At 41.6% G+C, this 14859-nt stretch overlaps 1 protein-coding gene across 1 annotated transcript; it reads left to right on the top strand.

Moving 5' to 3' along the window:
* The first annotated feature begins 717 nt into the window (after positions 1-717).
* On the top strand, positions 718-13612 carry LOC142498893 (extracellular calcium-sensing receptor-like). The gene is made up of 5 exons (XM_075607518.1): positions 718-1002; positions 3763-4602; positions 9357-9584; positions 11716-11839; positions 12696-13612. The coding sequence occupies exons 1-5, from the start codon at positions 745-747 to the stop codon at positions 13610-13612; spliced, it is 2367 nt and encodes a 788-aa protein (XP_075463633.1). The 5' UTR covers positions 718-744.
* Positions 13613-14859: the final 1247 nt, after the last annotated feature.

Genomic DNA, 14859 nt, shown 5'->3' with positions numbered 1-14859 from the left:
ACTGTAAAGAACTGCTACATTTATTAAAACAAACAAATTGGGCAAGAGGAAACGCCCCTTTAAGTCAACCAGCACTAGGGAAGTTATTCATTAAACTGTTATGGTGCCAATCAGGGCACTAGAGAAAATCCCATTTACTTAAATGGGATGTTCCGTACGATACTGCCCCAATCACACTTTCACAGGTTAATGAATGACTCCCCAGGTGTCTTCAAGGAAGAATACGTTATTTTAGTTTGGAGAATATGACCCTCTATTGTAGACAGGGGTGTACAAAGTACTGGTTGAAATCTGTGCACAATCAATGTAAATAGGAAATTAATAATACTAGATCGTACTGGCAGAGCCGGAGGAAACCTGTAATATCCCTCCATATATTCACATAAAATACAGCTATAATGTACACAGCAAGACAGGAGCTCCGGAACCCCAGGATACACCCTGTAAAGAACATCTATTTACAGAATAAAGCATCAATGTACAACATTTTGGATGTTTTTCCTCCACGTGCAAAGAAGCATAAGATGAATTCTGTAGGTTACAAGGTTATGGGATGAAGATTTTGGACTAGGACAGAAGAAGCTGATAAATTGGCAGAGAAGCAGGAACAGTGATGCGGAGAAGGAGCATGTTCAGACTGAAGGCCAAGATAAGGAAACAACAATAATTCTATTTGGATTTTAATTTTTGCAACCTTTTTCCATTTTCAGATTTCATATCCGGTATTACCGCTACCTCCTATCTATGGTGTACGCCACAATGGAGATTAACAACATGCCGGATTTACTGCCCAATGTCACATTAGGTTTCAAACTCTATGATTCCTGTTACAATGAAGTGAGGTCATTAATGGGAACAACGTGGATTTTATCAGGAAAGAAGGACATTGTGCCAAACTTTAATTGCTATGAGAAATTCATGCCATCGGCTATAGTTGGAGACATGCCATCAAAGGCCTCAATGCTTATAGCCAATATTCTGGGACTCTACAGGTATCCTCAGGTAAGCAAGATATATCTCATCACTTTGAACATTCTGCCGTAGAGACTATGCAAGTCCAGCCAAATACAGAGTATAAGTAGAATGCTGGCAGATACAATGACAATGGTGGAATCTTCATGTAACTGAAGCAAAATGACCAAAGATTGCTAAATACTACCTGATTTAATGTAGTTTGGTAGTGCCAAATATTTAGGGTTTATTATATATCCGCTGAAATAACTCGTCAGGCCATTTTCCATTGAAATTCCCAATTTAAGTCAATAAGGAATTTCATCCAAAAAAGGGCCAAACGCCCATTTTAGCTGATTATAGAGAAACCCTTTAACTCATGAAATTAGCCATAGTAGTGACAATATATTACACAAAATATTTTACTTACCTTCTAAAGGACTCAATGGCCGTTCTTAGTTAGTATATCATATTAATAACACTATATCATGACCTGGGAATAAACTATACTGGTCACATCTACACCTCACATCATCCACTTAACTAATGAGAGACAAGTAGGTGGCACTACCACTTTAAGGAAGTCACTGGCAAACCATGGCTAAATCTCCCACTCTGTGCCACAAATACCAAAGTCCTTTCATTTTGACTTATAGTAAAATGTTATTCTTTTAAGAGTATTCCATTTATATTTGTAAAAAAAAAAAAAACCAGCCTTTGATCTGGACATAAGATCCTAAGCTGTGACCAAGATATCAATATATATATATATATATATATATATATATATATATATACATGTAGAGGTATCAATACCGTGTTAGTCGAGCTTCGATAATCAGAAAATAAATAGATGATACCATTCTGTGGCTAACGAAATGCTTTTATTTGTGCGAGCTTTCGAGATACACTGTTTTTAAGTATACCCTTGCTTCATTCATTGTAACACCGCCGGAAGAAGAGATCAGTGTATCTCGAAAGCTCGCACAAATAAAAGCATTTCGTTAGTCACAGAACGATATCATCTATTTATTTTTTGATTATATATATATATTTATTTATATATATATATACATACAGTACAGTATGACACACAAGAATGTTCAGGACATTCAGTAGGGGAAAGTATAAGAAAAGCAACTGATCTGGTCAGATGTGGTGCAAGCAGTGCAACCAGGATCACCATCCAGCAGCACAAATAGACAAAATCCTGATGTACAAAATCCGCAGCACTCACCGATTCAAATGCAGAAACAATTTAATGTAGAAACACAAGCATCAGGGGTAACAGCAGGGAAAAGAAGCGACGTTTCGGACCTCCCGGTCCTTTCTCAAGCTCCCTCCAGGAGGTCTGAAACGTCGCTTCTTTTTCCCTGCTGTTACCCCTGATGCTTGTGTTTCTACATTAAATTGTTTCTGCATTTGAATTGGTGAGTGCTGCGGGTTTTGTACATCAGGATTATATATATATATATTTTTTTTTAATATATATATATATATATATATATAGATATAGATATAGATAGATACTCAAATCTAAATTAATATAAAATCATCAAAAGTGAACCAGATTGGAGTCAATGATTTCTTGGCATCCAATCTGCGGTTGGATTTTGTTGTGTGGATCGCATTTGGTCTAAAAAAAATAAGAATATCTGCGGAACAGATGTACTGTATGTATGTATATCTATTTATATAGCGCCATTAATGTACATAGCGCATCACAGTTGTAATAGACCTGACAGAATAATATAAGTTACAAATAACATAATGGTAATAAGTGCTTCATACATAAAAGTCACATAAGAAAAGGTCCCAGCCCTGAAGAGCTTACAATCTAATTATACCAACCAGTTTGTCCATCTCTTTTAATAGGGTTCTAAATTCTATAACAGTGTTGTTTCATTCTTCCTATTACTCCATATATATATATATATATATATATATATATATATATATATATATATATATATATATATCATACAGAACCATTTTATTTATTAGTTATTTATACATGTATATTTAGGCACTGTACCGTATATAAGTGTTTTCTGGATGTGCACTGAGCTTTGTCTGTGTTTTATGTTATGTCTCTGGTTTTAAATATATATATTGCCATGCTCAGTAGCACTCCTCTGTGAAACTTATATGCTTATATATATGTTGTGGGTATTTTTGGGGGTTCCATATGAGCTTGTAGGTGTTCTGTTTTTTTTATAATTCTTGTTCAGCTAGTCTTGGCTGATTGGAGGTTAGCAACCTCCTATCTAATTGAAGCTCACTCCCTCCCACATTTAAATGGTTAAAAGCTCACTCCATGGCATCTTCACTATCAGGGGAACTTGCCTGCATGCAGTGTGATTGTGACAAATCTATTATAGAGTGCTTTTCCTGGTAATGTACAGGTTAATAAAAGCTTCAATCAGACTTAGAACTTTTGCAACTAATATTGACAGATTTATTATAAATCATTCTTCCTGGCAATGCACAGGTTATTAAGAATCTATATGAGTGTAGGGACCCTTGAAACGTGGTCTGCCGTGCAGTTGGCTCAAGGGCTTACAACATGTTAAACTAAAAGACCATTTTATTTATTAGTTATTTATACATGTATATTTAGGCACTGTACCGTATATAAGTTTTTCTGGATGTGCACTGAGCTTTGTCTGTGTTTTATGTTATGTCTCTGGTTTTAAATATATATATATAATATATATATATATAATTTAACATAGTTTTAGCAACAGAAATATGTAAAACATTGTGCGATTATGGAAACCTTAAAATGTTGTCTATTATCTTATCTGTCAGGTCAGCTATGCCTCAGCTCACCCCCTTCTCAGTGATAAAACAAAGTTCCCATCCTTCCTCCGGACAGTCGCCAATGACAACAGTACAGTTTTTGCCATTGCTCAGTTGATGATATACTTCAACTGGACATGGGTGGGTGTCATCACCTCAGACAATGATCTGGGAAGGTCAGGTAGTCAGCTGCTAATCAAAGAGATTGAAAAGAATGGGGGCTGCATTGCATTCCTAGAGACTCTTCCTACCTACAGCTCCATGGAGTCTGTCTTCAGAATTGTAGACGTTGTTAAAAATTCAAGAGCCACAGCGATTGTTGTGTATTCCACAATGGAGAACCTCATCCCTTTAATGGAAGAGGCTTCCTTTCATAATATTACTGACAAAGTGTGGGTTGGCAGTGGCAGCTGGTCCATTTCTTCAGATTTTCCCAGAAAAGACATTTTGAAAACCTTAAATGGAAGCATGGAGGTCGCTCTACAGACCGGGAAGATTCCAGGCTTCAAGGAATTTCTTTACAGCATCCATCCTTCCAAGTTTTTAGATGACATCTTCATGAAGACATTTTGGGAGAATGCTTTTGGCTGTATTTGGCCAGCAGAGGAGACTAACAATTATACATCTACAAAACCTGAGGAAGGAACCCCTCAGTGCACCGGCAAGGAGAGACTGGACAGTATTGATCCATCTGAATATGATGTCTACAACTTCAGATACACATACAAAATTCACAATGCAGTTTTTGCATTGGCTCATGCTTTGCACCAGATGAGCTCCTGTGTACCAGGTCAAGGACCATTCAAAAATGGATCTTGTGCAGATATTTACAATCATCAACCTTGGCAGGTACAACCTAGCACATAAATACAGATGTACAGTAGCAGGATTTGTTGTTCCCCCTGCTCAGATATGTCAGGATATTGTGCACGCATGAGATAGATGTACACAACACACCCACACAATATCAATATATCAATATATTGAGAGAGAGAGAGAGAGAGAGAGAGAGAGAGAGAGAGAGAGAGAGAGAGAGAGAGAGAGAGAGAGAGAGAGAGAGAGAGAGAGAGAGAGAGAGAGAGACGAGAGAGAGAGAGAGAGAGAGAGAGAGAGAGACCGACCGACCTCTTGGTGCCTATGTGTATATCTGTCTTTGTGTAACTAAAGGTGTCTCTCTCTCTCTCTCTCTCTCTCTCTGTATATACCATGTATATATATATAAATCTGTGTGTATTAACTTTGTATCCACCTGTCTGTATATGTACCTCTCTGTATGTGTTTGTGTGTGTGTATATCTCTGTGTGTATCTGTGTATCTACCTGTGTGCAGCCACTGCGAGTATATATATATATATATATATATATATATATATATATATATATGAGTGAAAAGAGAAAAAAGTAACCCGTATGGGAGTGCTCCCATACGGGTTACTTTTTTCTCTTTTCACTCATACTATTTACAACCCGTGAGCACCGCCAATTCTTACTGATGTAAAGTTATTTATTGGCTTATGGTGGCATTAATATTGCAAAAGTAGATGCGAGGTTTTTTTCCCCACCTTCCCCCCTTTTTTCCCCCCCTTATTTGAACATATATATATATATATATATATATATATACATGTAGAGGTATCAGTACCGTGTTAGCCAAGCTTCAATAATCAAAAAATAAGTAGATGATACCGTTCTGTGGCTAACGAAATGCTTTTATTATATATATATATATATATATATATATATATATATATATATATATATATATATATATATATATATATGCAAATATAGCTGTATGCTCATCTGCATGTCTTAGGCAGGTCTGCAACCCCGCCTTTCCCCATTATCACCCAGCATACAGCACTTCCACTGCAGCAAGGGATTCTGGGAAATGACATGCAAATGAGCACACAGTGTCACTTTTTGCCTCAATAACCATTTTTAACATGGTTCCCTATAGGCTTAAGCTTGCTGCATGGTCACAGCTTTGAGCACAGCCAGGGTTATATATATATATATATATATATATATAACAACAGGAGAAAAAAGAAACCCGCTAGGAGCACTCAGGTGTACCAAAAATGAAAAATTACAATTTATTAATTGACACATAAACATGAAAAAAACAGTGCAGAATGATTAAAATATGGCGTGGACCCCTGACACGAGCACTACAGAAAACACTGTTGTTTTAGGAAAGGTGAACTAACACTGTAGTCACCAGTAGAGCTGTGACATCGCGTTTGTGTTGGTGAATTTGGAGTCCCTGGCTTCCCTGCACTCCGGCTGGCGGTAATTTCAAGTGTTAGCAATCATTGTATGAGGGAGCAAAGGACGTGGATGCCTTCATATCTTGCTGCCAATTCATGGTGAACCTGGGCTGTTTACATCCACTCTGCAAACCTGGGACTCACTCTACCACCGCAGATGATCACAATAGAGATTTCTGTCCCACGAATGGTTCTGTTTGAAATCCTGTAAGTGCACATTTTTATGGGTTGCTGATTTTTAAAATAAATGTACCTTATTTTTTACTCAGTTACGTGCTATGGAGTTTGCGCTTTTGTTTTTTTTTTGTTCATATATATATATATATATATATATATATATAGATATATATATATATATATATATATATATATATATATATATAAATAGTGTTTGACAATCCTATACATTTACACACCCGGGGCGGGTGGATTTAACCTCCGGGCGAGTAAATATTGGCCCAAGCAGCACACGTGTTTGTTTTTTAAAATTCCCTGCTCGCGCTCAAAATTTCCCTGCTCGCGCAGAAAAAAAAAAAAAAACTCCCCCTGCCTGACAGCTGATTGGCGTGCACTCCCAGGCTTTGTGGGTGCGCGGCCAGGCTCTATATGAGCCCGCCCCCAATGAGCGGCCATTTTTTTTCCCAAGGAGGACACAGTAAGTATTATCTGTGCCTTCCCCCTGTCCCCGCTTCCCCCCGTGTCAGCCCGCGGGGCCGGGAGATTGGAGCGGGGATGATCCCTCAGGTCCCCACTTCCGCCCGTGTCAGCCCGCAGGGCCGGGAGATTGGAGCAAGGATGTCCCCTCAGGTCCCCGCTTCCCCCTGTGTCAGCCCGCGGGGCTGGCAGATTGGAGCGAGGATGTCCCCTCAGGTCCCCGCTTCCCCCCAATCCCCATGTCAGCTTGCGGGGCCGGGAGATTGGAGCGGGGATGCCCCTCAGGTCCCCGCTTCACCCCAATCCCGAGTCAGCCCACGGGGCCGGGAGATTGGAGCGGGGATGTCCCCTCAGATCCCCGCTTCACCCCGATCCCCGTGTTAGCCTGCGGGGCCGGGAGATTGGAGCAGGAGGGGGGGGAGCGGGTGGTACTGGTCGCGGCCTTTCCTCTCTCCCGACCCTCCCCCGTGTGTGTAGAGTGAGAGCGTGTGTGTGTGTGTGTATGTATGTGTGTGTGTATACATGGTAGTGTGTGTGTGTGTGTGTGTGTGTGTGTGTGTATGGGGGAGTGTGTGTGTATATGGGAGTGTGTGTGTGTATATGGGGAGTCTCTCTCTCCCCTCCCTGTCTCTCTCCCCTCCCTGTCTCTCTCCCCTCCCTGTCTCTCCCCCTCCCTGTCTCTCCCCCCTCCCTGTCTCCCCCCGCCCTGTCTCTGTCTCTCACCCACACTCTCTCTGTCTCTCACCCACTCTCTCTCTCACCCACTCTCTCTCTCTGTCTCCCACCCACTCTATCTCTCTCTGTCTCTCACCCACTCTCTCTCTCTCTATCTCTCACCCACTCTCTCTCTCTGTCTCTCACCCACTCTCTCTGTCTCTCACCCACTCTCTCTCTCTGTCTCTCACCCACTCTCTCTCTCTCTCACCCACTCTCTCTCTCTGTCTCTCACCCACTCTCTCTCTCTCTCTGTCTCTCACCCACTCTCTCTCTCTGTCTCTCAACCACTCTCTCTGTCTGTCCCTCACCCACTCTCTCTCTCTGTCTCTCACCCACTCTCTCTCTCTCTCTGTCTCTCACCCACTCTCTCTCTGTCTCTCACCCACTCTCTCTCTCTGTCTCTCACCCACTCTCTCTCTCTCTGTCTCTCACCCACTCTCTCTGTCTCTCACCCACTCTCTCTCTCTGTCTCTCACCCACCCACTCTCTCTCTCTCTGTCTCTCACCCACCCACTCTCTCTCTCTCTGTCTCTCACCCACTCTCTCTCTCTCTCTGTCTCTCACCCACTCTCTCTCTCTGTTTCTCAACCACTCTCTCTCTCTGTCCCTCACCCACTCTCTCTCTCTGTCTCTCACCCACTCTCTCTCTCAGTCTCTCACCCACTCTCTCTCTCTGTCTCTCACCCACTCTCTCTCACATCTGGCTTTTATTTCTAGATCCAACATTTACTTACACACACACACACACACACACACACACACACACACACACACACACACACACACACACACACACACACACACACACACACACACACACACACACACACACACTTCTCCTCCGCCTTCTATTATCATGTGTAGCCTTCAGTTTTTCTAGAACATCGGTATTAACCCTCTCCTGGCCAGGGCTGATGCTGTGGTGATGTGATTCCTCTATGTAGAACCCTTCTCCTTCCTGTGAGGTGAGCTGTGAACACTATCAGAAGTAGAAGGATCCTACATAGATGAATTACATCACCACAGCATTAGCCCTGGCCAGGAGAGGGTTAATACCGATGTTCTAGAAAAACTGAAGGCTACACATGATAATAGGAGGCGGAGGAGAAGTGACTCGAACCACACTCCGGAAAGAAGACAAAGTACCCTTTGATGTGTTTGTGCTCACAAAGGCCCCTGTGAGTATATGTTGATTTATTTATTTACATACCAATTATCACCATCCCCACCTGATGCTTCTTTACAGTGCATTGACTGAGGTTCGATCCGCACCCTTGTGCACTGCATTTTAGCTTCATTAAATCGGCTACAATAGTCAGCCCATTGATTGCTCTTTATACAACCATATATTTATCCGCGCTCCCCTTGTTTCTGTTTTCTGCCTCCTGTTTGGGGAACTAGGAATTCCCCTATAGGGTTCGAGCTGCGGACAGGGGCCCTCTGAGGTGATCACGGAATTAGGGATTCACGTGGGTCCTCTGCATGGTAATATTTTGATTACATTATTGCACCCCCTTTTGAGAGAGAGCGCCCAGGTACACATCACCTCACAGTAATGGGCATTAGTCCTATTAACTAATCATTCCTTTGGTCTGTGAACCAGTATAAAAAATGGCAATTCGCCTTTTGCGGATTTATTTTTTAACACCGACAGTCCTGCTGCGGATTCCGCAATCCACTGACGGATGTTAAGAATCCAATCTGCGCATTCAGCAATCTGCGCACAGATTGCTGAATCCGTAAATTGGTATCTTAAAATCAGTCAGTGGATCGTGGAATCCGCTGATGGATTGTTAAAATCCACTAGTAAATTGTATCCAATGGTGATTTTGGATTATTCTGTGTGGATTGAAACTGTAATAATCCGTCTGTGGATTTTACATGGCGGAGCAGATTTTGAATTTGAGAAAATCCGGGAAACGGATTTGGACTGTTTCGCCCTATCTCTAGTCTTTCTTTTCAGCTGCTTCATTACGCCAAAAAGGTGAACTTCAACAACACTGCTGGGGAGACGATATTTTTTGATGAGAATGGTGATGCTCCCATGTATGTGGACATCTTGAACTGGCAGCTCTTCCCTAATGGGAGCAGTCAATACATCCACATTGGCAGCTATGATGCCCGCTCTCCGAAAGGCCACGAACTGCAGATTGACCAAAGCAGAATCTTATGGAATGGAGGACGGAGTCACGTAAGTATTATTAAACAGTGCTCTTACGACGCTTTGCAACGTTGTTTATGTGTATGTGTGTATACACACATACACAAACAACGTTGTAAAGCGTTGTAAGAGCGTATATATATATACAGGCAGTCCTCGGTTATCCGACACAATGCGTTACTCAAAATGGCGTTGGATAGCGAAACGTTGTAAAGCGAAACAAGTTTTTCCATAGGAACACTGTTTAAATGAAAGGTTCTGTTCCTGAAGGCATTTTTAATGCTAAAATACACAAAATATTTTACGCAGACAATAAGATATGCAGCACACACATAAATTATATAATACATATACTCTATTATATATATAATATAACATCATTTATAATATAATATAAAAATATAATATATTATATAGTATAATATAGTATAATATATATATTATATACACATAAACAACTTTGCAAAGCGTCGTAAGAACGTTGGATAAGCCCTTTTGGCGTTGTAAAAATGAACATAGGTATGCATTGCCTAGCGTTGGATAAGCCATTCGTTGTAAAGCGAAGCATTGTAAAACAAGGACTGCCTGTATATATATATATATATATATATATATATATATATATATATATATATATATATATATATATATATATATATATATATAATAATATATTATACTATATAATATTATATTATACTATATAATATATTATTTACTATATTATATATATAATACAGTAAGTACACTATATAATTTATGTTTGCTGCATATCTTATTGCCTGCGTAAAATATTTGGTGTATTTTAGTGTTAAAAATGCCTTCAGGAACGGAACCTTTCATTTAAACAGTGTTCCTAAGGGAAAACATGTTTCGCTTTACAACGTTTCACTATTCAACGCATTGTGTCGGATAACCGAGGACTGCCTGTACATATATTATGGTCCTAGAAAATAGACCTTCTGCTTGTGTTCACACTATTGAATTATGGACTCAATAGACACGCCATGTGAGTGAGGCACTACAGTACATCCCATGGTTGATCAACTCAAGGCCGCAGACAGCTTTCCTGTGCCCCTGAAATAGAGTTTCCACTGGGGCCCCTGCCCCAAGTGTTGGTGGCCTTTGAGAAAAAACCCCTCCCTCAATCACACCCACACCCTCTCTCCCACCCTCACCTGTCCCCTCTCTCTCTCACACACCCTCCTCTCCCCCTCCCTCTCTCACATCTCACCCCCTACTGTACACTTGCACCTCTCCCTCCCATCAAACCTCGAGATCGCCCTCTCCCTCACACCCCCATCTCTCCTTCTCCCTCACACCCCTACCTCAGGCTCTCACTACCACCTGTCCCCCACTTCAAGCTGTCCCTCCCACTCCTCTCAACCATTAGACTCTACCTCTCTCTCTATTACTCCCTTACACCCCCATCTTCCTCTATCTCCCCCCGTTAAACCCTACCTATCTCTTTTCCCTCCCTACCTCTCCCCCTCTCTCTCTGTGTCTCTCCCTCTGTCTATATAGCCCCCATTCCCTCACTCTCTACCCTTAAAAAACCCCAACACCCCTCACCTACACTGAATAACTCCCTTCTCCAATACACACAATAACCCCCTTCGCCCAATACACACAATAACCCCCCCTTTTCCCAAAACACACAATAACCCCCCTTCTCCCAATACATGCAATAACTCCTCTTCCCCTAATTCTTCCCCTAATTCATGCACTTTACCCCCATCCCTAATACACACTAACACCTCCCCAATACATACAATAACACTCCCTTTCCCCCAACACACTTTCCCCCTTCCACAACATACAATACCCCTCCTCCAATACATACAACAAGCCCCTCTTCCCCAATACACACATTGGGAGGAGGCCTCTGGTACAATGCTGATCTGGAAGTTGGGCCCCAAATTCTGGCAAGTGGGTGGGTTTAAGTGAAAGCCGCAGCTGGAGAGAGTTGGGGCATGGCAGCCAACTGACCCCTGGTTGGGCCCAACTTCCAGCACCGGCTGGGCTCCCTGCAGCCATCGAGCCTAGGACAGCTGTCCCAGCTCTCCTTCCGCCCCCACCCCCTCCTGTCATGATCCTGGATCTAGCACATTGTCTTGTACAATGGATGCGACATAATTCTTCTCAACTAACTTAATTTCAGGCTCCTTTCTCAGTCTGCAGTGCCCCATGCCCAAAGGGCCAAAGAAAAGCCACACGTCAAGGGGAAAAGATCTGCTGTTTTGATTGTTTACCATGTTCCGATGGGGAGATCCTCAACCCTGCTGGTGTGTAAATGTTGTCTATGCTGTCGTTGTTGGCAAACTCACAAACATACAGTAGGCTTGTTTGATAATGAGAAGTTTATTGCAGAGTATTATAATACACATTCAAAAGTCTATAAGACTCTCTGCCAGATTATATCAATTGATTCTTACAATAACGTACTCATTATTGGAATTCCGGCTCCCGGACAAGACTTCAGAGACATCATGGCCTCATGAAACACTCCACATTTTAACCTAATGGCATTTCAAAAGGTGCCTACCTTATCAAATTATCATAGCGTTGAGTGTTCCATTGAGAGCCGTCTGTCTCTAGGTCCAAGTGTCCGAGATTTTGGAATCCCATCGCCTCGGCCAAAACTGTCGTTGTTTGCAAACTCACAAACATGGGTCATTTGATAATGAGATGTTTATTGCAGAGTATGATCATACACATTCAAAAGTCTATTAGACTCTCTGCCAGGGTGTGTCCAAAAAGCCTTCATATACATGTTTTATTCCTTTGTTCAAAATAGGTTACAGGCAGAATATACTAACCACTCCTTAATTCTTAAACCAATCATCTTACAGATCACTAAAACTTGGTTAAAACTGGCTTAATACAGCTCTGTATAGAAACCAGATACAACCTTACACTAGGAATGTGGGCGTAAACTACAGACACAGTCGTAAATCTACTTAGGAGCGAGACTTCCATCTACACCACACACACATTCCTACACACACAATGGATACTAAAAACATAACAGACAAAATGGAAACAGAACATCGCCTTCAATCCTTCTCCAGAGACCCCTCCCCAATACAAACTCTACAGTAATAATGTTATCTAATAATTATTTTCATTTGTTTTCTCCAGATAATAGTGAATGCCTCAAGTGCCCAGAAGATAAATGGCCTAATGCCATAAAAGAGGTGTGTGAGCCAAAATACATCCAGTTCCTCTCCTATGAAGATTTTTTAGGATCCTCTTTGGCTGGTATTTCAATAATTTTGTGTTTGCTCACAGTTTCTGTGCTCTGCTTGTTCATAATAAAGCGCAAGACTCCCATAGTAAAGGCCAATAACACAGAGTTAAGCTACCTCCTCCTCATCTCCCTCATTCTCTGCTTCCTCTGCTCCTTAGTTTTCATTGGCCGCCCGACCATGACAACCTGCATGCTTCGCCAGGTGGTGTTTGGGGTCATATTCTCTGTTTGCCTTTCGGTGATACTGGCTAAAACGATCACAGTAATCCTGGTGTTCAGTGCTACCAATCCGGACAGCAGGATAAGAAAGCTGGTGGGATTCAGGATTCCCATTTACATTGTTCCTTTCTGTACAATGATCCAGATAATCTTGTGCACTGTCTGGCTGGCCAGTTCTCCCCCCTTTGCAGAACTCAATATGGTAACAGTGGTTGGAAACATAGTTATTGAATGCAATGAGGGATCCAAAGTGTTATTTTCATGTGTCTTGGGGTATATTGGTCTTTTAGCTTCAATCAGTCTCCTAGTAGCATTTCTGGCCAGGAAGCTCCCTGGCACCTTTAATGAAGCTAAATTTATCACTTTCAGCATGCTGGTTTTTGCCAGTGTTTGGGTAACATTTATCCCAGCTTATCTCAGCACCAAAGGCAAGCACATGGTGGCCGTGGAAGTTTTTGCCATCTTATCTTCAAGCTCCGGACTCCTTGTTTGCATATTCTTCCCAAAATGCTACATCATTATATTAGAGCCTGAGATGAACAGTAAAAAGTATATAACCGGGAGAAGCAGCAAAAAGAGAGGCTTGTGAATAGGACATGGTACATCTCTCTATATACCAGGTCTATCCTCCGCTATTGATCTACATGCCCCTCATTTTCCCTCCCACTCTCACCCTTATAACCCTAGTTCAAGGCTAGACTGCCACACACACATGCTTCACTCCTGCACTCACTCCTCTGAACGCCTCTGGAGAAAATCTCATGGTCTCGTAGACTTCCTTCAGTACAAATTTATTTTATCCTTTTTCCATTCTGCCCTCTCCCAGGCTAAGCAAACCTACTTTTCAACACTCACAAGTCTAACCAACACAAATTTGGCTCTGTTTTTGACTCTCCACAGACCACAGTCTGTTACTTCTAGTTTTCTTCCTCTATTTCACCTCAGACACCTCAGACATTTGCTGACTATTTCAAGACAAAGGTGGATTCTATTTAGCAAGACCCCCCCTCTGTATCCTCCTCACATTCTACATCTCTTCCTAACTCTTCTCCTATCTTCCTTGTCTCCTTTTCCTCTGTCACTGGGGAGGATGTGTCGCTGCTTACCTCCTCTTCCTCCTCTACCCCATGTCCTCTTGACCCCATTCCCTCCAATATCCTCAACCATCTTGCTCCTACTCTAATCTCTCCCATTCACATATTTTCAACTCTTCCACACTTGTATCTTTCCCGTCTCCTTCAAGCATGCAACATTTATACCATTACTCAAAAACAATCTACCTGTCTCTCTAATTATCACCCTTTTATGCTAGATCAATAATCTGTCTTCCGCACTGCTCCCTCCACTGAAACAGCCCTCACCAAAATATCTAATGACCTCCATGCTGTAAAAGACAAAGATCATTACACCTTGCTCCTTTTACTCAACCTCTCTGTATCCTTTGATACTTTAGACCACCCTCTTTATTCACATTCTCCATGCTCTTGATATATGTAACAGAGTACTCTATCCTGTATTTACTCTTATCTGTCTGATCATACGTTCAGTTAGAGATGGACGAACCAGTCCAAATCCATTTCCTGGATTTTTCCTAATTTGACATTCAAAATCCGTTCCTCTGTGTAAAATCCGCCAATTGTTACAGTTTCAATCTACGATATTATTCCAAAACCGCCATTGTCCACCACGGATTCAGCAATCTGCAAGGATTGAATACAAAAAAGAATGGGGGAGCACAGTTATAGGAAACGGGCAGTTAATATGTCTTACTGAACTGGTAATCGATATGGTAATTGACACATCTATTGAAGTGACAGTTCATGGAGCAGATGTGTC

Source organism: Ascaphus truei, chromosome 7, assembly GCF_040206685.1.
Source record: "Ascaphus truei isolate aAscTru1 chromosome 7, aAscTru1.hap1, whole genome shotgun sequence".
Lineage (NCBI taxonomy): Eukaryota > Metazoa > Chordata > Amphibia > Anura > Ascaphidae > Ascaphus > Ascaphus truei.
The sequence above is the reverse complement of the archived record's forward strand: the minus strand, read 5'-3'. Positions and strand labels throughout refer to the sequence as shown.